The sequence below is a fragment of the Archocentrus centrarchus genome, chromosome 13 (assembly GCF_007364275.1).
Source record: "Archocentrus centrarchus isolate MPI-CPG fArcCen1 chromosome 13, fArcCen1, whole genome shotgun sequence".
NCBI classification, from domain to species: domain Eukaryota; kingdom Metazoa; phylum Chordata; class Actinopteri; order Cichliformes; family Cichlidae; genus Archocentrus; species Archocentrus centrarchus.
The window spans coordinates 9,794,074-9,817,043 of NC_044358.1; the positions used below are offsets into that span (position 1 = coordinate 9,794,074).

General features: G+C 42.5%; 1 protein-coding gene across 2 annotated transcripts in view; it reads left to right on the forward strand.

Annotated features, from left to right (window-relative positions):
* exoc3l2b (exocyst complex component 3-like 2b) overlaps positions 1-22,970 on the forward strand; it is a 53,777-nt gene that overhangs the window by 25,244 nt on the left and 5,563 nt on the right. For both annotated transcript variants that reach the window (XM_030744491.1, XM_030744490.1), the window contains exons 2-8: positions 4,605-5,105; positions 6,113-6,342; positions 20,888-21,150; positions 21,234-21,500; positions 21,695-21,813; positions 22,329-22,443; positions 22,717-22,827. In XM_030744491.1, coding sequence (XP_030600351.1) covers positions 4,642-5,105; positions 6,113-6,342; positions 20,888-21,150; positions 21,234-21,500; positions 21,695-21,813; positions 22,329-22,443; positions 22,717-22,827 — 1,569 coding nt within the window. In that variant the 5' untranslated portion in view covers positions 4,605-4,641. The remainder of the gene's footprint in view (positions 1-4,604; positions 5,106-6,112; positions 6,343-20,887; positions 21,151-21,233; positions 21,501-21,694; positions 21,814-22,328; positions 22,444-22,716; positions 22,828-22,970) is intronic.

Below are 22,970 nucleotides of genomic sequence, written 5' to 3' on the forward strand. Positions count from 1 at the left end.
GTCTGTGGATGGAGCTTGCTAACCAAGCTCATTAAAGTTAGCTCATAATCTATCACTAAATCCTCTCAGCCAATTATGGCCATGCATTGAACAAATAAATAAATAAAATCCATCAGCCAAAATATTGAGGCTTTAAGATATCCAGAGTCCAGAAACTAGTAGTTGCTATCATTGTGGGTATGTTCATGTTTTACGCACAGTCTGTGGAGTCAGTAGGGGACACTTCTGGATTCAAGTGATCATTCTAGTAGTTTCAGTTTTTGGCAGTCCTGCGTTGGCTTCATTTTTAATTTTTTTTTTAGCCCCAGAGGCTGCTGCTTCAGCAGCAGAAGTATGTTTTTAAAAAATCCAGTTATATAGTGTAAAAATGTTGCAGTAAATCCTCCCAGGTGGAGTTTCACTGTCAGATAAGACTGGACCCAAAGTTGTATTTGGACATTAAAAGCTGGTTGAGGCTCACAGAATCCAGTGATTTCTGAGTGATTCTCCTGAGGGCACATTTAATGATTACAAAGTTTTCCATGAACCGTTACAGAGCTGCCGTGTGTCTGTTAATGGTTGAAGAGTTTATGAGTCTTTGTCTTCATGCTTTATGGCTTTGGGAACATGTGACATCAGCTGCTTTACGACTGGGAAGGATCTGCTCCCTGACGCCACCATCCCGCTCCCTCGCCATCCTGCGTCAGTTCTGCCCATTAAAATGCTGACATTATTTCAGCAAACAATGATGTCAGTTTAGTCAGGCTGTCATGAGGTTTCAGGTAGGTTTCTGAAAATGTTTCAGAGGAGGTTCAGAGGAACCTTTAGGATCCTTACAGTGGTTCCAGCAGTTGTTTTGTAGCTGTTTCATATCTTGTTCACCAATCTGAAATTGTCATTTTTCATTGTCATGGCATAAAGTCAGGTGTGTCCTCCATGATGTGCATCAAAATACCTTCATCCTATTGAAATTCTACTAACCCATGGTATCTTTTGAGGAATATTTCAAATTATATTTAACAAAAATGATTCTCATCCAGCCACAAGCTGAAAAGCAGCACAATAATAGTGCGAGCTGCCAGATGCACCCAGGGTTGCATCTGAAAAGGTGTCACAGCATAAATAGGTGATAGTTTTATCTCAGACTGGAAATGAAATATTCAGCCTTTTCTAAATTTTCTTGCATTTGTAAACAATGACCGGCACATGGAAGAGGAAGTCTTGGCATGGATATCCGCTGGCTTCACTGAGGGCCCCAAAATATCAGCCATAATCCCTGGAGGCAAAGTCATCAGACGCTCGTCCAGATTATATCGGATAGTCTCGGTGCTCCAGGCGTCACTGTTTGTTTATGATGTTATTCCTGTTGTCTGTCTGTGGCTTCTCCTTCCCGATGATTCCATGCAGGTCTTCAAAGACTGTGACATGACAGGAACTTCTGCCTCAGTAATCAGCTGGGTGGATGCACTGGGTGGATGCACGGACCATCAAATTCCAAATTAGAAACTTAACATCCACTGACACACTGATGACCCATCGAGGGTCAGCTTTAAGGTGTGGGTTTTCTGTACGTCCACCCTTTCTTAAAAGACTTTGAGCAGAAAAGCTAACGTCTTCTAGTACTATTAACCATCTACAGCAGGGGTGTCAAACTCAATCATACGAAGGGCCAGAATTGAAGACAGTCTGAGTCGTGGGCCGAACAGAATTAAAAATCATTTTAATCAGCAATATGATTTGAATGGTCAGAATACCGCAACTTTTTCCTCAACGCATTAAATAAAATATAAAATGATATTTTCTTCAAAAATGACATTGGGGGAAAAAAAATGAGAATATTTCAAGCTGATGAAAAATTGCTAATTTTTCAGGGAAAATTGTGATGTGAATTTTTGCGCTTCATATGCGGAAAAATGCTGCATAAACTGCGCATTGCGTCCAGTTTATCAGCAAAAAGCGCAGCTGGTGAATTTCTATCCCTGAGGCTGCAGGGACAAAGGTGCCGCCATTTATGAACTTTTAATGTAATAAACCCTAAATTGGATGTGAAGCGCAATTTCTCGTCAGAAACTGAATGTTTCCGATAGGACAAACGGATGTGGAATGAGGTAATTCAAAATTCCTTTGATCAGCCGGCTCAGTGGTGATACGCTCAGTGTTAAACAGCTGTTCACACCAGGTAAGGGCACGTAACGGGTGCCTCACAACAGGTGTTGTGCCAAAAAGTGATCGTCTGCCAGAAAGTGATTTTTGATGTTTCTATGTGCTTTTATGTGTAATGTATTTGCTCATATTGGTGAATAGAGTGTAGTCAATAGGATTTATGAAGGGCTTAGATATAAAATGAATAAAGGAGCTGTTATTCAAGTATGTTTATGACTGTGCATTATTGCACGTACATTATAATAAATCCAGTCCTCTTTGGTCACTCAAAATATCTTTATAGAGTGTAATGTCATATTTGTTCTGATTTCTGCTGCCCTCTTGGCCACATATCTCTTTAAAAATCTGGCCAATCGCAGTTTTTGCCCTGATAAATAAAGAATATATAAAAGTCGCTGCCAAATACTGATTGCAGCTTCTACCTTGTGACAGAAATGTTGTTTCTTACTCAAAATGACTTGATATCATTCACGAGAGATATGTTTGACATATTTTTCACAGATTATAGGTCAGCAAGTCATTTACAACAGTTTAAATATGGACAATCACTTTCTGGCAATCACTTTTTGACAGACAATCACTTTTTGGCATAACACCGGCACTGTCTGTGTTACGGTGCTAATGACGCATTTTGTCTTCGGGACTTTGCTGCACAGCGTTTCCTGGTGTGTGAGCAGTGATAGACTGTCAGCTCACCTGTGCAGGTCTCCCTCTGCAACTTCTCCCATAAGTGTCCCTCTTTTACCACATCGCAGGCGGGGAAAAGAGACACATGGTTTACCGCCTGCGATGTGCTGGAAGTCTTCAACCGGTATGGTCTTCAGCATGTCCGTTACACTCTTATGGATGTTTTCTAAAGTCCAGAAATGACGTCCTTTGAGGACATTTTTCAGTTTAGGAAAAAGGAAAAAGTCACAGGGGCTGAGGTCAGGTGAATAGGGGGCCTGGGGAACCACAGGAATGCCTTTTGAGGTCAAAAATTCTGTGACGAGAGGACAGTGTGACATGCTGAAGACCATACCGGTTGAAGACTTCCAGCGCTGCTACCAAAAGTGGGAACAACGTCTTCATCGGTGTGTAGCTGCCAAAGGGAACTATTTTGAAGGGGATAACATTGATGTTTGAAAAAAATACAAACTTTGGTAACTACAAAATCAGTCTCATTACTTTTCTGCCACACCTCGTAAGTGGGAGCGCTGTTTACCGTTGGCCATTAATAATAGCTATGTGAAATCATCTTGCGGGCCATATGAAATTACATCGTGGGCCGGACTTGGCCCGCGGGCCTTGAGTCTGACACATGTGAACTACAGCATGATTTAGATAACCGGATTACTATGTGATTATATTTATGATGCATATGAACCAGCTTTCCACGGTAAGATAACAGAAATCTAAAAACCCCTGAAACGGTCAGACTAACAGCTCAACCATCTTTGAGTGGAGGTGAATATGTTGTCATGGTTACTAACCATCACAACATGGTGTGCTTCAGTCCTCAGTCCCGTTATCTGGGCAGCTTTCGGGGAGTGTAACTGGCAGTCTCAATCAGTCTGGAGTCTCATCAGAAGCTCAAATACTAAAAATATTTGCAGCAGAGTTACAAAGAAGCAGGTGTGTTCTTCAGGTGTGTTCTTCAGGTGTGTTCTTCAGGTGTGTTCTTCAGGTGTGTCACGTGGAAAGGAGAATGTTTCTGTTAGCACTGATGCCATTATTCACTGTATGTGGTGCATGGATGATGGTGATTAAAAATAGATTAAATGTCTTTTAATCACTTGATTTGGGAAAAAAATAAACAAAAATCACCATTAAGTACTGATAGCGCTTCTTTAAGCAGATCTATTCTTTCTCTTTCCTCCCTCATACTTTAGTTCTTGGAACCATTCAGAGTTCAGAACAGCCCCTTCTTTGTCATGCTGGACCTTGGAGCATCCCCACAGTTCATCCAGTGGATGAGCCCCTCCTCTTATTTTCTGATTGCCTAACTCTCACAATCAGATGGTTTGAATAGTTGGTAGCTGGGGTTTCTGTGCCTGAAATGGCCATATAAGGACATCCCTTCTCTAAGACATCGTACAGATCCAAGACACTTTTAAACTGAATGTTTAGGCCAAAAGAAATTCAAAATTTCTCAAAGTATAACGCAGCGTTGTGCAGATTACTGAAGATTACCATCTTCCATTCATTTATCACCTTTGCCATATTGTAAAGATACATAATTAGATGAACTGCAGATGTAATTTTTCAGTTAAACCCGAGTTTAATTTTAATTAACTTCAAAGATTTAAAAAAAAAAAACAGAACACATTGGCAGTTCCTTATATTCAGTTTGATAGTCTCAAAGGGTTTTTGTCCAACTGTCCTCTCAAACTGCTCAGTAAAATTCAAGCTACGTCAGTTTCAGCTTTTTAAAATGTAATTTATTGATTAATTGATATCTCTCCCCTTCCTTCCTTTCCCAGGTTTCTCCCTTCCTCCCCCACCTCCCCCAGCTCCATCATGCCCATCCTCAAAAACCTCCCAGTGCGTCTGAAAGGCGGCGGTCCAACTCTAGACAACGCACTATTTATCCGCAGGATGAGTCTCAATATCACGCCCCGCCATCATAACCCCTTTGACAATGACGATGACAGTATCCATGGCAATGGGGGCCATGGCAACCACTGGTCACCCGGCAGCTCTCTCCTGGACGGTGATGTGCCGAGGGACCGCAACCCATTTGAGGATGAGGAGGACGAGAATGAGGCCAATGAGGGTAAAAAAGGAAGTGGGGGAGGTTCGGTGAAGGGTTCGTTCAAGTTCAAGTCCCCACTGAAGAGCCTCGGAAAGCTGGGAAAGAACCTGAGACTGTCAGGAAGGAGTTCTACACTCTCCCCAGAAGGGTCACTCCAAGGATCGCCCTCACCTTCACCTTCCCAGAAGAAGAAGAGGGGAAGGAGGAGTTCTGAAGGAAGTCTGCTCAGGTAAAGTGGGATAGAATCTATCTGGCTAAAGTGGGACAAAGGTAAGTGGGATTAAAGTGATCACAAGCAGAGAAGAAAGCATAAATTACATGGTTTTAACATGTGATATACATAGAAAAAGGAACGGCCTGAGGACTTGAGGACAAAGCAATTAAAATATAAGAAGAGGGTTCACTATACCCATATCATACATATACATCCATACTCATATTCTTGATAAGTGTATTTTACTGTGATATTTATCCTTAGCTGTGTAAATATAACTTAAACAGATGTGTTTTATTTATTTTATTTTATTTTATTCTATTCTATTTCCATATTTATTTGTGCAGCAATATAAGTACTTATATTGTACAGCTTATATAGCTTACATTATACAGCTATTCTATTCTATTTTGGTGACATGTTCTCAAAATAGGAAGAATTTGCTAAGTCAAAGCTGAAGACACATAAGGAAATTTGTCAGTGTGAATGTTTAAGATTAAAGGGATTTGTTAAGGTAGAGGAATAAAATGTGTCAGTAAAAATGGGTCAAAGAGAAGATGGATTAGAGACCTTGAGGAAAATGAGTGCAGCCTGTGGATCAGAACTTGCCAAAATAAAAAGCTTAAGTTTGGCGATGCAAACAAATGTTATGAGTTGTTACGGAGTAAGAATGCTAGAGGGCAATTGCTGGGTAAAGATGCTTTCGGGGTGGGGTCATTGGGGTAAAAATTGTGGCTGGAGTTTGATGGGTTAAGGATGGGTGGAGATTGTTGAGGTAAAGGTGGCTGAGGTGTGTTTGTTGGGGTGAAGATTTTTTATTTTGGGGGGGTTGTGTGGGAAAAGATGGTAGGATAAAGGTGGATTTTGCAGAGCTAAAGATGTTTTGTGAGAGTGGTGGGGTAAAGATGGTTGAGGTCAAGCAATAGGAGGTCAAGATTCTTGGGTGGAGGTGTTGGGGTGAATCACGAGACTTTGTTGCAAGATTCAGTCTGACATTTTTTAAAAATTATTTTCCATACCAGGTTTGCAGGAAAATATCGTGACACCCTCAGCTCCCGTAAGGAGTCATCTGTCAACGGCGAGCTGAACTGTTCAGAAAGTGAGTGCGACTCAACCAGCCGCCGTGTGTCCTTCATGAGGATGGTGGGTCTGGGGAAGACGAAGAAGGAGTCCATGACTGACCAATCATCCCAGGGCCCCGAGGATCAGTCGATGCTGGTGGAGGAGGTTAAACCCAGAGAGCCGCTCTCAGGTAAGAGGTCCAAGAGGAAATGCCTTGAAAATGACGAGCTCCTGATACATTCATCACTCCTCACCAGGAAATCCCAGCTCAGCACAGCAGAGACTCTAACTCGCATTTTCAAATGGGAAAACTACATTTGGTTTCATTTTAAGAAAAAAATGTTAGGGCCAGTACTGTGTTACTCTGGTTTTACTTAACTTCTGTGTCTCTCTTCCATGAAAATTTCCAGTTGTGCTTTCAGTATAACAGACACAGTATCATAACCATGTCGGTCACTTTTTCCTTTTTTCAAATTAATAAACTTAAATAATGACAGCAGCAGATGATGACAACGTGAGACCAAACAAAAGTAATCAGATTGCTTTTGTCATGTTGGAGTAGTTTGGTTCTGCAAACCTCTAAACCTTTTATGGTTTAGATGTTACTGCCTGCCATCTATTGTTAGGCTAGACACCTTCCAGTGCCACCACTATGATCGGACATGGTACAGATGGAAGGAAATTACAGATGTGTTGGCATATCCACCCATCCAAGAACTCCTTTTTTGTTCTTGTTACTCAGCTGTTTCTGATGTTGAGGGAGTTTAGTCAGATTGAAGTAGTCCTGCAAGCAGTGCACAAAACAAACATACTCTCTCCAGATGTTTTCTTTAAGGTCCTTCTCCCTCTCTATTTAAAGCTGTCATCCAGTTTTTATCATCGAGCTGATTCATCGAGCACACAGAGTGATCTTATTAGCGTCTCACAGCCAAGTCTGTGGCTATTTTAAATGTGGACACTGAAAATGAATGGGTGAAAATGGCAGGTAGCAAAAACCTCCCAGGGTGACACTGAGATGCTGTAACTCTCCAGGAGCTTCAACAAAGGTGTTGGTGTGTGTGTGTGTGTGTGTGTGTGTGTGTGTGTGTGTGTGTGTGTGTGTGTGTGTGTAATATCATAAGTACTGGGCCTGTCCTGGAAACTTTGTGAGGGCGGCTATTGTTTATCACAATCTGTTTACTCTGCCATTTTGTAGTGAATGATTCAAGTGTCTGTGTGTGTGTATTTGTGTGTGTGTGTGTGTGTGTGTGTGTGTTCTCAGTTCCTCCACACCCTTGTTTTTATGTTCAAACAGCTTGACTGCTGTATTAGTCCCAATTGTGTTTATTTTCATTCGCAATTATTCTGTCAGCTGTTCTCTCATTACATCATGTAGTTTACAAAACATTAGAAAACATTGAAAGTTTTTGGCAAAAGATATCACAGTGAAAAGAAAAATATTTATCTATGGGATACTGGAATTTTGTGGCTGAAATTGATCAGATTTTGAATGTTTTTGCATTTTAATGCATTTAAATACATTAAACTTAATTTAATGTATTTGAAACTGGTGCAAGACTGAACACATTGACTTTCTCTAGCTAGTGTTTATATATATATATATATATATATATATATATATATATATATATATATATATATATATATATATATATATATATATATATATATATATATATATATTATATCCCCAGCTTGCCCTGTGGGCAGTCTTTGTCCTTCAAGCTCGGGTCCTCTATCAGAGGCCTGGGAGCTTGAGGGTCCTGCGCAGTATCTTAGCTGTTCCCAGTATTGCGCTCTTCTGGACAGAGATCTCAGATGTCATTCCAGGAATCTGCTGGAGCCATTCTCCCAGTTTGGGGGTCACTGCCCCGAGTGCCCTGGGGACCACTGTTACCTTCACCTTCCTCATCCTCTCTAGCTCTTCTCTGAGCCCTTGGTATTCATTAGGCTTTTCGTATTCCTTCTTCTTGGTGTTGCCGTCACTTGGTATTGCACTGTCTATCACTACGGCTTTCTTCCTTTGTTTTTCCACCACTATGATGTCCAGTTGGTTAGCCATCACAAGTTTGATCATTCTCAACAACCCTTGGGGGTGTATCCCATTTTGACCACAGGACTTCCAGGTCATACTCGGCACAGATGTTCCTGTATACTATGCCGGCCACTTGGTTATGGTGTTCCACGTATGCCCTGCCTGCTAGCATCTTGCACCCTGCTGTTATGTGCTGGATTGTCTCAGGGGCATCTCTGCACAGCCTGCACCTGGGGTCTTGCCTGGGGTGGTAGACCCCACCCTCTGTTGATCTTGTGCTCAGAGCTTGTTCCTGTGCTGCCATGATTAGTGCCTCTGTGCTGTCTGTCAGTCCAGCTTTGTCCAGCCATTGGTAGGATTTCTCTATATCAGCCACTTCTTCTCTCTGCTGGTGGTACATGCAGAGGCCTGTCCTTCCATGATGGTTCCTGTTCTTCCTCCTCTTCTTTCTCTGGTTTCTGCTGCCTGAGGTACTCACTAAACACATGACACTTTGTGGCCATCTTGCTGATGTATTCATGGATCTTCATTGTTTCATCTAGGATAGTGATTCTGACACTCACTAGTCCTTGGCCTCCTTCCTTCTGCTTAGCGTACAATCTCAGGGTGCTGGATTTGGGGTCAAACCTCCATGCATGGTAAGGAGTTTTCTTGTCTTGGCATCACTGGCTTCTATCTCCTCCTTATGCCAGCTTATTATCCCAGTAGTGACACCTGCAGGATGTAAGTGTTGATTGCCCTGATCTTGTTCTTTCCATTCAGCTGACTCTTCAGGACTTGTCTTACTCTCTGCAGGTACTTGGAGGTTGCAGTCTTCCTAGCGGCCTCTTCATGGTTCCCATTTGCCTGTGGGATTCCAAGGTACTTGTAGCTGCAATCAGTGTCTGCAGTGTTGCCTTCTGGTAGTGCAATCCTGACTACCTTCCCTTTCTTTGTTACCATCTGACTACACGTATCCAATCCGAATGACATTCCGATGGCGTTGCTGTCCTGCACTACTTCACTGATGTAGACATGAAAGAGAGAAAATTGAACTTATATTAACTTGTAATGAATTATAACTGAACAGCACCATGAGGTGGAGCCTCCTTCCTTGCTGTGGAGAGCTGTACAGAGATGCTGATAGAGATTCTCATCATTCACTCCAGTGTCCAATTACTTTTAGCTAACAAGTTATCACAGACCACACACTGGCTAAGCTAGCCATGTGTTGCTAGCTTGATCAACAACAGCAGAAAATGTTGGTGGATGGGCAAACCCATTATTAATTAACATATCATGACATCTTAAAATAATGGCCTAAGTCATTTTTTCATTTTTTTATTTTTTTTTTTAGAAAAGACAAAAAACTGAATCAAACATTGAAAATATGATGATTTAGCCAAAAATAAAACTTTTGTTAAAAAGTGATTTTAGGCCATTATTTTAAGAGGGTGATGATATGCTAAACTCTACTGTTTGTATTGTTTGTCAGTCACAGGGTAAATCTCCTCGTCCTTTTATGGTCCTTCTTGACTCCAGTAGTATCATAATTTATAAAATGATCGTGTCTTATTCAATAAGTGTTGACTGAGCTCAGAGGGATAATTTTCTCATAGACTTCTTCACACTCAGATTATTTTTATCAACCACAAGAGTCACCCCCTGCTGGCCATTACAAAGAATGCAGGTTTAAGGCGCTTGCACTTTGGATTCAGTTTTCAGACCTAGAAGCTACGTCAATCTTTTATATAAAGTCTGTTTCTGACTCATGTTGGTGAGTACTTAAGTTGCCTTGTTGCAGAGGGATAAATAAACTTTCCAGTCCTACACGCCTCCTTCTCAGGTCTCAGACTCTCAGCTTTTTTCAGGATAAGTGTTCCTGCACAGGAACATAAGTTATTAGTCAGCTTTGTTTTGTTTGTTTGGTACCAGGGGATGAGAATTATTTTCTGGATCATCTACAGAACCAGTAGCTTCTGAGTAGTTGTTCAGTGGGTTGTCTCTTGTTTATATCCTTCTTGACTAAAGACTAAAATCTCCCATTATAAGTTTGATCCAGGCTTTGTAGCTTTCAGTTGGTCTTCAGGTGAGTCCCAAGTTTAATAGAGTCCTAACCCTGAATCAATCCTTAATTCAGATATGCTAAATGCACACAGATGTTTGTACTGATTAAACTGAGGTGAATATTATTTCAGTGTTTGACTGCAAAGTTAAGAGAAAGTTCTGGATGTTCAGGTGAGGACTTGTTTTTAGATGCTGCTAAACCACCATATCAGCAGCTCAGGTTACTGCTGTGTGCGCGCGCGCGTGTGTGTGTGTGTGTGTGTGTGTGTGTGTGTGTGTGTGTGTGTGTGTGTGTGTGTGTGTGTGTGTGTATGTGTGTGTGTGTGTGTGTGTGAGAGTACACAAAACAGCTCTGACTCCAATAATTGTGTTTGGCAGTGAAACGCAGACAGAGCTGTACTGGGTCAGGCTGGCCTGAATTATTAGGAAGAAGAACTTTACCTTTACTTGTGTTTTTGATCTGTCTGCAGTCTGCCTATCAATGTCAAGAAAGAAAGCACCTGCAGAGCAAAACAAAAAATCAAACAGAAGAAGACAAGCAGAAACAGGTCTCCAACAGCACTGTGAATAAACTAAAAACCTGCAAACATAAAAACAATAAATAAACCATGTGGGGAATTTAGTCAGATCACCTCAGCCTTTCTAGTTTAGTTAGTGATAGTTTTTTTTTTTTCTTTTTTAATTTGTAGCAGCTGGAACTCTTGAATCCACAGTCAGTCTGTAGCTCTGGGAGATGTTTGCACCTGCAGCAAACAGAAGTGGTGGATCTCCATCTGCTCCAGCAGATCCTCTTAGTGTTTGGTTGTTGGATCATTTCTGCGGAGCAGTACTGATAGATAGAAACACTGCACTGTGATGTCCTTTAGAATGAGATCTCCTCTCATGCTGCATATAAAAGACCCCCCCGCTGTTATCTGGACTCTGCAGTTTGAAGGCTTATGCTGCCATGTTAGCTTTGCAGAGTCAGAGGGACCGTAATTGGACAAGCGGGTGGAATGCTAAACTGTCAGCTAATGCCTGCTAGCTTGGTTAGCAAGCTGCATTCTGGATGCATCCCGATACCTGCTAGCTAGTGCTAAGGAACATCCAAATAAAATCATAAAAGGACACCCAATGAAACTCAATCACAGACTTCTGGGATGGTCAGTTATTACAGTTAATGGCCAGAACTGTAACTTTTATCCACATTCTGTTGGGAGTTCAGTCCATTTTTGAGTGTTTAATTTTACATATTGCACCTTAAACCAAAGATCATGTGTTCCCTAACTGCAGACAGGAGGTTGGATGTGAATAGGGAGCATTTTTTAAACCCACCCCGGCCTCCTCCTGAAGGCTCTGATCCAGATCATAAAAGTGCTGCTTCATTGATTAGAAAATGTAGCAGCAACGCGCCTGAACTAGGAAAAATGTACTTGCAGGAAAAAATCTGTTTTTATAGAAACATACAGTTTTTGGTAGTGTTTGGTTGGTCGAATCTCTAAATAATTTAAATGTAATGCAGCAGGAAGTGCACTGATCCAGTGAAAGTGGACAGTAGTATGCTGTCTCTGCTGTTTAATGATTTCCTGTGCTGAGTTCAGGTGCATCAGAGCGTCTGATCCCTGCTTGAGTCTCAGCGTTGGTCCTCTTGGTTTGTTGTCTTCATGCATGCTGGCTTTTTATCTAAGCATGCGAAGCTGATACCCAAGCTGACAGATATACATCAGCTGCTGTGCACAGCAGGTATGCATCAGCAGAGCATCAAAACAACCAGCTGCAACAGCCCACTGAATAACCGTAAAGCTTTTATCTTCTGGTCCTTTGTGGTTATATAATGCTCACAGCCTTTGGTAGATAAAGACAAACACTCACTGATAGTTTCATATAAATTAAGATGGGATAAGTTTGGATTGTCAATTTTATCTTTTTTTTATCTTCTAAAGTAAGATTAACTTTTTATATCATTTACTGTTATACAAAGTTAACACCATTGTTTAAAGGTCAACTTTGTCACAATAAAATGCAGCTGTAGATGATACTTCTTAGCAAATATGGGACCACGATCGTCTGATTGTTGGGTTTTCTCTGTGTTATTGTAGTGTCGTTGGTTTCAGACCAAACAGCGACCTGTGGGGCTGAAAAATGAAACCAATTCTGGAGCATTTTTAAAGATATTATCTGCACAATAACATGGCTGCTGTGTGCTTCATTGTATTAACAGACTGTCCAAGAAGGCTGAGCTCCAGTTTATTTGGATGTTACTGAGCACTGATTAGCAGGTATCCGTGGCTATGATGCACCTTTCTAAACAGAAAGCTAAAGTCACAACCTGATGACTTCATGGCAGCTACATACGTCCATCTTTTAAATACAGTCTGTGGATTTTCATCAGAATGACTCAATGACTGAGTGCTTTAGCTTTCTGTCTCTCTCTCGCACACCGATCACCCTGATTGGCTGCACTCACACACAGAAACATCACTTATCACACACACACGAAAGTCAGAGGCAGAGTTTCCTCTGCTCTGACAAATATTTGATTTCATAATAATTTTCTTCTTCTCTGTGAAGGTCATCTGGACCATGAAGTACCCCAGCTGTTTCAAACACATGCTCACTGTCTTTAAAGGATAATTACAACAGGTTGCTGCTTATTTGGAAATGTTGTAGATGCAGTAGAGTCCTGGACCTCTCTTCTGTTATGATCCACTTTACAGTTTTCACCCCGGATTGCGCAATAACACAAACTTTTCTAGGTTAAGTGCTTCCAGCGATCCCAAAGGTTGAAGAAATCTCTTCATGTCAGCATACTCGACTTCTGAAGATGAAACTCTAGAGCTTTAAGATCTTGTTGGAATCCTTTCATGCTTTAGTGAACAACTCAGATCTCATTGTTCAGTGGTGCAGTCCACTTTACACAAACTGTAGTAATATTTCATCATGTGCTGTTTCTTCAAATGGTAAAATAGTAGCTATATATTAACTATAAAAGTATCTTCTTTAAAATAAATTACAAAAAATGTTAATCTAGGCATATCTTCTGTTTTCTCTGCTGTACCGTTACAGTATTAGTGTGAAATAAATCATTCCTCTCTCTTACATTGTAAATTATAACATGTTACAACATTTTAAAAATTCTCAGCTCAGTAATGTGTTAAATATTTAATTTCACACAGGAGCACTGGAGCTCCGCCTTCTCGGATTAGTCCAATGAAGCCACAGCAGCCATATTATTGGTCCGATAACTGCATTAAAAATGGTCCAAAAAGCTCCAACAGCACAAACACAGCCCAGAGGTCCAGTTCAGGGACTCGAGTTAGCTGAAATGAAGCCGAGCAGACAGCTAGCATCTACAGCCGCCTGTGACAGCACCCTCTGCTGACTGTAGTAATAATGATTAGAAGAAAGGTCAGCGTCAGATTAAGTCGTTCCAAAGCCACACAATTGGTGGAGGGAGGAGGTCGGGGCGGGTCGATAGGTCAATAAAATCCTTGAGATCCTCTGTTTCCAGCTTATCTAAGGCCGAACCAGGATTTAGCCGTAAACCTCTGTTAAAACTTTGGCACATCATAAAAGGGGAGTGACACACAATGCAGCCTTTAAGTTTGATGGACTTCTTAGATGTAAAGGAGAGTGATGACAGCCCCACTTCATGGAATTTACCCTTGATGAATTGCATGTTGTGTGTTTCATTAATCCTCGGTCATGTTACCGGTGCAGAGCAGCAGCTGTGTTTGTCCACATGTTGCTGCAGGTTTCAGAGTGAAGGTGAAATATGAAACGGGAAGTCCACTTTAGTGATGCTGTAAAGCAGCAAACACTCTGCGCTCAGGTTTGTGTCATTCAGAGGTGAAGGAGGAGAACAAAGGTTAACAAAGGTCCTGGATGTTCGTATTTGTATCTGCAAGTGGTGGAGTTGGTAGAAATGGGATAAAGATTACAACTCAGTATTTTATTCATTTTATTATTTTAAATCAGAAGTTTTGGTTTGAAAACAAACTATTTTCTCAAACCAAGCCACCGGGCCTGCTTTTTTATGTGTTCATGCCGTAATCGGTGCAGAGCTCCAGCAGGACGGCTTGGTGACAGGTTACGGAGGTTCTTCATCTCCACCGCAGCCTCAGAGTGTTGATGGGCAGCTCACTTTCAGGCCTGTCGGGACCAGTGATGAGCACATCCTCCAGCATGTCAGCAGCTGATGGCGGTCTGAACCGCCTCAAAACTTTCCGACCACCTATCAGCTGCTGGCGGACTTCCTGTTGGCGACCACAGCAGGCTGGCTTATCTGACACTTTTAAAGTGGCTTTGCTGTTCTGGCTGCCAGCAAACACACAGAACGCTGTCTTAACAGGCGAACCCTGAGAAACATGAGAGGAATCCTCCAAACATGAAAATACAACAAAATTCCAGCTATCCGTTTTCATCCACTTATCCAAAGTGGATCTATTCTGCTTTTCTTTATTTCCTGACATATATCTCCTGTTCCTGGATGTTCATGCTAGTCATGACCTCGAGCAGTGAGGTCACTGTAGGTGTGTAATCCCTGTGAGCCTACAGCTCCGGCTGCAGAGCGCTCCAAACAGTTTCACTCGCTTCTTTCCACTCTTGGATCTGTATGAGCTCATAGGGCCAGTGTGGGTATTCCTAATATGGCCGTCTCAGGCACTGCAGCCCCGCCCACCCGCTGTTCAAACCTCATGTATATGATTGGCAGCAAATCAGAAGATAGTTACCTGGAAGACGGAGGAGCTGAACCTGCTTGTTTCAGGCAGAGAATGAACTGAGCTTTAAAAATCCAGGTTTGCTGTCGTTTCAGTCCTAAAAGATTTTTAAAAAAGTAAAATGATCAAACTTGAATGTTAAATAAGATGAACTGTAAAAATAAAAATCCAAGTATTTTTGCGTTCATTGGGCTGGAATATTTTATTTGTAGCTCTGCTGTATTATAGAAGAGGTTTGTAGACGAGTGAAAGCAATCATTTCTGTAACCAGCTGTTCTCTTATTGACTTTAGCAGGACTGAATTAAAACTTCTTCCTGACTGACATAAAACTGAAGTAGTGACTCTAATCTGAAATGTGGCTGCTCAGCTGGAAAGAGAAACACGACTCCTTTAGCTTTCAAGAGAAGAAAGTTTAACTGTGAAGCTGCCGAGTTGTGTGTCTTCGGTGACGGTGTGCTTGAAGAAGAAGCAGCTTTCTGAGCAGGTGACATCGGAGGAGGAAAATGTGAAAATGGCGCTCAGATTACACTCCTCATATACAGACACAATACTGCTACTGTTCACGCACACAGACATGCAGCACTGTACATGAAAAGTAGGAATGAATAAACTTAATTAAATATCAAACGACACCTGCACCTATAAAAGCTCTGTAGCTTCCTCTCCAGGTGAATCTGAGCAGGTTCAGCAGCTTCAGTTTCACCCCTAGAGACCCTGAGTTCACCCTGTTTTCACCTTCCAGCCGCCAAAAAGACGTTTCAGATGCGACTGAGATGTGTTTTCACATCTGTGTAACGTGAAACTAAGGAGGCAGATCTTTTACTTTAAAATATGTGCTGCGTTTAGCATTTACTAATGTGGCCCAGTGTCCAACACAACAGTGTCCACACAATTAAAATTCAGGGCTCACGGCTGGAGCCTCAGCATGTTCCAGCCCAGCAGCTGTGGGGCGTTCAGGGCCTGAAATGACTGTGGGGCACTAAGTATGTCCACTGTGGTCTAAAAAGAACTGTGGGAGGACCAATAGGAGGACAGTGTTGAGTGACTGTAACCAATAGCAGCACAGTTTTTAATGCCTGCTGGCAATCATGGTGTCCAGTAGGAGATCAAGGCTGCATTAGGCCTGAAAAAACAGGTTATTTTTTAAAGAACAAGCTTATTGAATAACTTGATTGTAAAAATCCTCAATGTAAATTTTTTGCTCAATGCTTTGTTTAATCCACACCTCTGTAGCGCTCAGTTGTCGCTGTATAAATACCACTGTTTCATCCACATTTGCGGCTAAAAATAGACCTGCAATAGAAACATATTTAAGAGGACATGTGAATAAAAAGGATTATAACATTAAACCAGTGTAAGCCCCAGTTTTCACCACAAAGACTGGTAACACAACGGCAGCAGTGAAGATGACGCTGTCATAGCTGAAGGTGAAGCCTGTGGACACACGCGGCAAAGAGCAAAAAGGCGGCGCTGTTACTGAGACGGTGAGCTCAGGTGGAGTGAAAGAAAATGTTTTTCTAGCATCCAAAACAGCAGCTCTTGTTCCTGCAACCACCTTAAAATGTTTACTGGGAAACAGCTGGAGGTCCTTCATCATCATCATCACCTGATCAACAAGCTCCAACGTGAAGAAAAGAACTTTGTTGCTGCTCCATCCACCGCCGTTTGTAAATAAGACAAAGGTACTAATTATCTGATTACTTGATCAAGCGAGTGATCATTATTTTCTAAATATTTTCTAAATAATGATCATTTTCGGCAGCACGGTGGTGCAGTGGTTAGCACTGCTGCCTCACAGTTAGAATAACATCTGAAAGGTCTGGGTTCGATTCCACCTTGGCCCTCTCTCTGTGTGGAGTTTGCATGTTCTCCCTGTGGTTGCGTGGGTTTCCTCCGGGTACTCCGGTTTCCTCCCACATTCCAAAGACATGCACTTACTGGGGTTAGGTTAATTGGCTATTCTAAATCACACCATAGGTGTGAGAGTGAAAGGTTGTTTGTCTCTGTGTGTTGGCCCTGCAACAGGCTGGCGACCTGTTCAGGGTGTACCCTACCTCTCGCCCTATGACAGCTGGGATAGGCTCCAGCCCCCCCCCCCCCCCCCCCCCCCCCCCCCCCCCCGTTACCCTGAACAGGATGAGTGGAAGCGAATGGATGGATGATCATTTTCTGCAGTCATCAAAAAAATGAAGAGCAGCTAAATAAATACTTTTCTTCTGCCATTCTCTTTTTGCCTGTCTCATCTGTCAGGTGGTGAGAAATGAATCGGTCTGACTGGTTGAGCTCCAACACGGAGCCTGTCGTGTCTGAACCAAACACGGCTCCACTAATCTGACACTGAGGCAGGAACATCCACTCTGATGTTAAATCCACTGTGGCGTGGATTTAACGGTTTAGGAACACGGAGAAGGTGGTGATGGTGGTGTGAGGGTGGAGGTGGGCGGGGCTTTGTGCATCCAGCTGGAAAAGATTTCCTCTCAAGTCTGAAACTGAACAATGAGAGCTGTGTTTGAGAGGAGGGGAGCGCCACCCTGATGTATAGCGTGGAAGGTGTGTGTGTGTGTGTGTGTGTGTGTGTGTGTGTGTGTGTGTGTGTGTGTGTGTGTGTGTGTGTGTGTGTACATGTATGCATTCTGTGGGCTTTTTTTGGCTGTGGAGACCTTTTTACAGTTTAGGGATGTTTCTGTACTATGAGGACATTTTTACACTGTGGCAGCACTGACAGGACATTTCTGCTTTATGGGGACATTATTGCCATGTGGGGCAATTTCTGCATCCTGGAGATTTTTTTTTTTTTACATTGTGGAGATATTTCTGTGCTGCTCAGAATTTTGTATTTTGAGAACATTTCTGTGGTGACAGGAGATTTTGTACATTGTCAGGATCTTTCTGTATTAAGAGGACATTTCAGCACTGACGTTGCTGCACTGTGGGGACATTTCAGTGAAGACACTCTTCTCACCTTTGGGGGGGTTAAAGAGTTCAGATATGATTTTTATGGTTCCTTTTAGAATGCGGTTGAATCCATTAGAGAGTTTTAAAAATTTTAAAGCAAAACTGTAAAGTATAAAAAAAAAATGTCCTTTGTGCAGCAGCTGAGCACATTTACAGCAAAGGATGCTGTACTGTGGTTTCCTCAGTGCACAGATAACAGTATGTCTGTTGGCCAGGAAATCCAGTATTTCCTCCACCTTAACTTAAACATGCAAAAAATATTCACAGTGTTCATACTTGAGTCTCCCTGAAGTTAAAGACACTCATTGAACAAGCGCTCCCTCTCTTCATGGTGACCTTTGACCTCATTGTTGCTGCAGTTTTACAAACTTTATTCCACTGTCAACCCAAAAACAACTCACTAAAGAGAAAAGTTCAAAGTGGGGTTGTTCCGCTTACATTGTTCTACTTGTAGAGATGATCTTCCTCTGGGCTTTCACTCTGTGTGTGTGTGTGTGTGTGTGTGTGTGTGTGTGTGTGTGTCATCTCTTCCTCTCTCGACACTGAGGTGGACAAATGGGGCAACATCTGAAGGGCCTCACATCCTCGCTTTCTGCACACACAAACAAACACAGAAGGCTTTTATTTTGAAAGAGTGGCCCTGGAGAAGCTGTGTCCTGTGACAGAGAAACAGATGTAGGAGAAGACAGAGTTTCCTGTCATACTGTGTGTGTGTGTGTGATGAATAACTGAGTCATATTTCCCTCCAATGTGGTGTCCTCTGTGATGGACAGTTTTTGCTCCACCCTCTGGCTCTGACCAATCAGATCAGTGATAAACACTTGTAATTTCTGACCTAATCAGACAGCATGTCTTAAGAGTTTATGCTGAGAAACCATTACGAGCCAGAAGGCACAGCCAAGCAGTGAACGCAGACCATCAACAGCTTCAAGTCTTTAAGTCACGCTGAAAGCTTGCAGCTGAGCTGTCCGCCTCTCAGCTCTTCAGTGTTATGTGGTCTACTGTCTGGTGGCAGTGAACTGACTCAGAAAGAGGATTACTTTAATGAACTATAGAAATAAACAAATAAATGTGCAATATTTATGAATATTGAAGCAAATACCAGTGACACACAAAGACAGAAGCAGAATATACCACAGCAGTAATGTTCATGCTCATTTTCTGGCCTGAAAGCGTCCTCCAACTGTGAGTGTGGATAATGTCATCACAGCGTGAAGCGTGATCTAACTCAAAGGGGAACCCTCCCTTAATGACATCGCTGTGGCAGACACTGACCTCAGAGCAGCAGTAAATTTAAGTAAGAGAAGCACTTTGTAACCTCAGCCTCCATACGTCAGTGAGTCAGTCCCATAGACTCCCATGTTAAAACTGCACAGCAGAAATAACCATGTTCACAGCCTGGTACAGAAGCTGCTTTGGTGTCAATGGCCAGTTTTGTGAGTAAAATCTTATGATTTTATTTATACTGAGCAGCCATCTGTGTCTGTGAGGTCCACCTGTACAGTCTATGGTTGCAGCTTGCTAACCAAGCTAGCTAGCATTAACTGGTTGTTTAGCTTTCCACCTTCTTGCCCAATATGGTCACTTTTGGTCCAGAAAACCAACATGAAGGTGGTCAGAACGCTAAAATATGCAGTCCAGAAATCAGTGGGTGACATCCAGGTGGCTACGTCCAGCTTTTATAAATATTCTCTGAGCTAAACCTGAAGTAATGATTTTTAATTCAACCTTTTTTTTGGGGGGAGGGGTGCAACAATGAACACATTTTAGAAAATGTTAAATTGTTTTAAATGAACTGTTCACCTTTATCCCAAATGGACACTTTCCTTCACAACCAATCATATCTGATGCTGTCACAACTTTATATAATAATAAAGACTCGTGTTCCATTATTTTTTCTTTTACTTTTCCTTTAACTGGTGAGAGCCACAGTGGTTAACAGTGCTGAGTGTAATGGTGCTTAAACAATGTGTCTCTGTGAAGTCCCTTAACTTCAGTCTTTTGAAGAACTGGATTTAAAATGGAACAAAAATCTTCAACAGTCCACAAAATCAGGACGGATTCTTTGTAGAGCTGCGTGATTACAGTTAATGGATCTGTTAGCTGCAAACAGCATAAACACTGCTGGTTTATGAAGGCTTATTAGTGTTTGGAACCAAACATCACGCGTCCTAACTTAATATTAATCTCTGGCTCTCTTCCACAGCATGTCTTTTGTCCTGTCTCTCTCCCCTCAGTCCCAACCAGTCACAGCAGATGACCCCCCCCCCCCCCCCCCCCTCCCTGAGCCTGGTTCTGCTGGAGGTTTCTTCCTGTTAAAAGGGAGTTTTTCCTTCCCACTGTCACCAAGTGCTGCTCATAGAGGGTCGTTTTGACTCTTGGGTTTTCCTTTACAATATAAAGCACCTTGAGACAACTGTTTGTTGCGATTATAAATAAAATTGAACAGTCAATTACAAGGTAGCCCAACTTTAAATTCTCTTCTGATTTATTGCATCCTTTTTGACTCTAATAGGAGAATAATTTACAAAATAGACATCATGTTTTATTCAGTAAGACATGAAACATCAGCTCATCAGGAAAGTGTTTACAGAGGTTAGAGGTCATAGTGAGCAGTGGACTCAGTTTGTCAGAGACTTCTACACAATCAGACTCCTTTTCTAACTGGAGGAGTGGCCCCCTGCTGGACATGAAAAGAATGCAGGTGTTAGCCTTATCTTTTAAAGCACCTTGAAGTTACGTCCATCTTTTATATGTATCAGATATGAATGATTGTTTTGATAATTGTTTATTAAAGCTGTTTTCCATGGAGAGAAGCTGAACATCAAACTGTCACACACCCTTCAAAGACATTTTATTAAATAAGTTAACCTCTTAACTTCCACTAGGTTGCTGACAAACCGCTGAGGCAATCAGTTTGGGTTTGGTTGCATTTTATCTGCATGCTAACAAGATATCTGAAACAGTTTGGTTCTGATTATATTTTTGTCTCCTCCAGTCCTGGAGATCCTGCAGCTGGTCAAAAAGCGAGACCTGCTCCTGGCTGACACCCACATCCTGGAGCTGGAGCAGGAGTGCAATGACCGCGCTGCCGCAACGCAGCTGGAGGACTCGACCAGCCCGAGCATCAAAGATGGCGGTCGAAGGAAGGCGAAGGATGTGGAGCTGCTGTACGAGGAACTACAGAAGGAGCTCTGGGCTGTGGTCAGGGAGTCCCTGAAGTCCCCAACAGCCGGGCCCAACCTGGGTCTGGTGGTTCAGGTGAGAACCTCTTCTGCTGCCTCAACATCAGATGAAGACTACAAGAATGTTTGACTGACAGCAAAGTGCTCTCGCTCTAACAGGTGCTCCAGCAGGAGGAGCAAGTTGACAAGGACTGGGCAGTCAGCGAGGGGGCGGCCCCCGGTGGCCCGAGGCCTCGCCGCCTGAAGCAGAGGTGGAAGGAGGCGGTGGAGGAGGCAGCTGACGACTCCCTGCCTCAGACGGCCGAATTCACAGCTGGAGGGCTGGACAAATACCTGGACCGGCTCCGAACCCTGGCAGTGGAGGACCTGGGGGCTGCCAAGAGGAACGTGGTGTCCATCTATCCTGAAGAGTACCAGCCCTTCCAGGTGAGACAACATCTGGCCACAAAGATCAAGCATTAATGGACAGCTGACGTTTGTGGCTGTTGATAGATTTTTGGGACATAAAGTCATAGAATTGTTCATTTGCTTTTTGTTGATAGTTTTAGTTTCTTTTGGAAGATTTTGAAAGCCCTTTTAAACAATCTAAGCATTCTAAACTTTAACCTTTGACCTCTCAGGTGTACGTACAGAGCTACCACCAGGCAGTTGCAAGGCGTCTGAAGGCCGTCACTGACAACCAGTTGGAGATCACGGACATCTACTCGCTGCTGGACTGGCTGTACAACATATACAACAGGTACACACACACACATTTCAGTTATTAGAAATAAAAGCTAAAGTTAATGAGTTCATACAGGAAAAGGGACAAGAACCTGAAATGAGAGTGAATCTTTCTCCCCAAGTTTGTTTGAAATTGTCAGAATTATCATCCATAATCTCCAAAAACATCCGTCCACCCATCCATTCTCTTCTGCTTATCCTGGTCGGGGGGGCTGGGATAAACCAAAAGACAGTGACATAAAAAAATGCATTAACAGGGATGGAGCATGAGATTTAAATCATTTTAAACTGATACCTGTCCATGACTCGTGATTATTGCATTTTCTCTGTAGACAATAATACAGATGATAATGCAGGCTCAAGATAAACATATTGCTTTTGAGGGAGAGGCAAACCACATGCATCATTTCATAGAAAAAAGAATAAGTTACAGTTTTTCAGCATCATGAACTGTGTTTAAACTGCAGCCCCAGAGGTTGTTGATAGTCCAGAAATCATGCTGTGTGTGTCTGTGCGTGTCTTTTGTTTCAGAGACGTTCTGGGGACTGTGTGCATCACAAGTCCATTCAACCACTCTGAGCTTAGTCCTCTGCTGCCTTCAGAGACCATCGACAGACTGGAGTTAGACTGTCTCAACTCTGTCCGGGTGAGAGAGAGACACACACACACACACACACATTCTCACCTACCTTACTAACAGTGGACTGTGAACCCACACTGACCAAGCTGGGACCTCTGTTTCTAGATATTTTAAATAAATTAAAAGGAACTTAATGTTGAAAACTGCTTTGCTTAACTGTGACACAGTTACAGACATTACAGAGTGACTCAGTAAAGTATTCACTCTCTCAGATTCCTCAAACTAACTCTGATAGATGTGAGGTGTGTTTGATTTGTTGCCTGGTTCTTTCCTGTGCAGGCTAAAGTGACCACAGAGCTGAGTCAGGTCCTGGAAGAGGAGGAGAAGAGATGGATGGAGACGCTGCACATCGAGGAGTACCAGATTACTCTGGCCAAGACCGTCATAGAGGTAGCCCTCAGTCTGCTCCCCCTCACACACATCTCTGTCACTGTGGTTACTGCACACACTCTCTGAATGAGCCTGAGCACCACCCCAAAAAGAGCAGCTCTGAAAAGCGTTTCCTGCCTGTTTAAATACAGGATATAATCAGA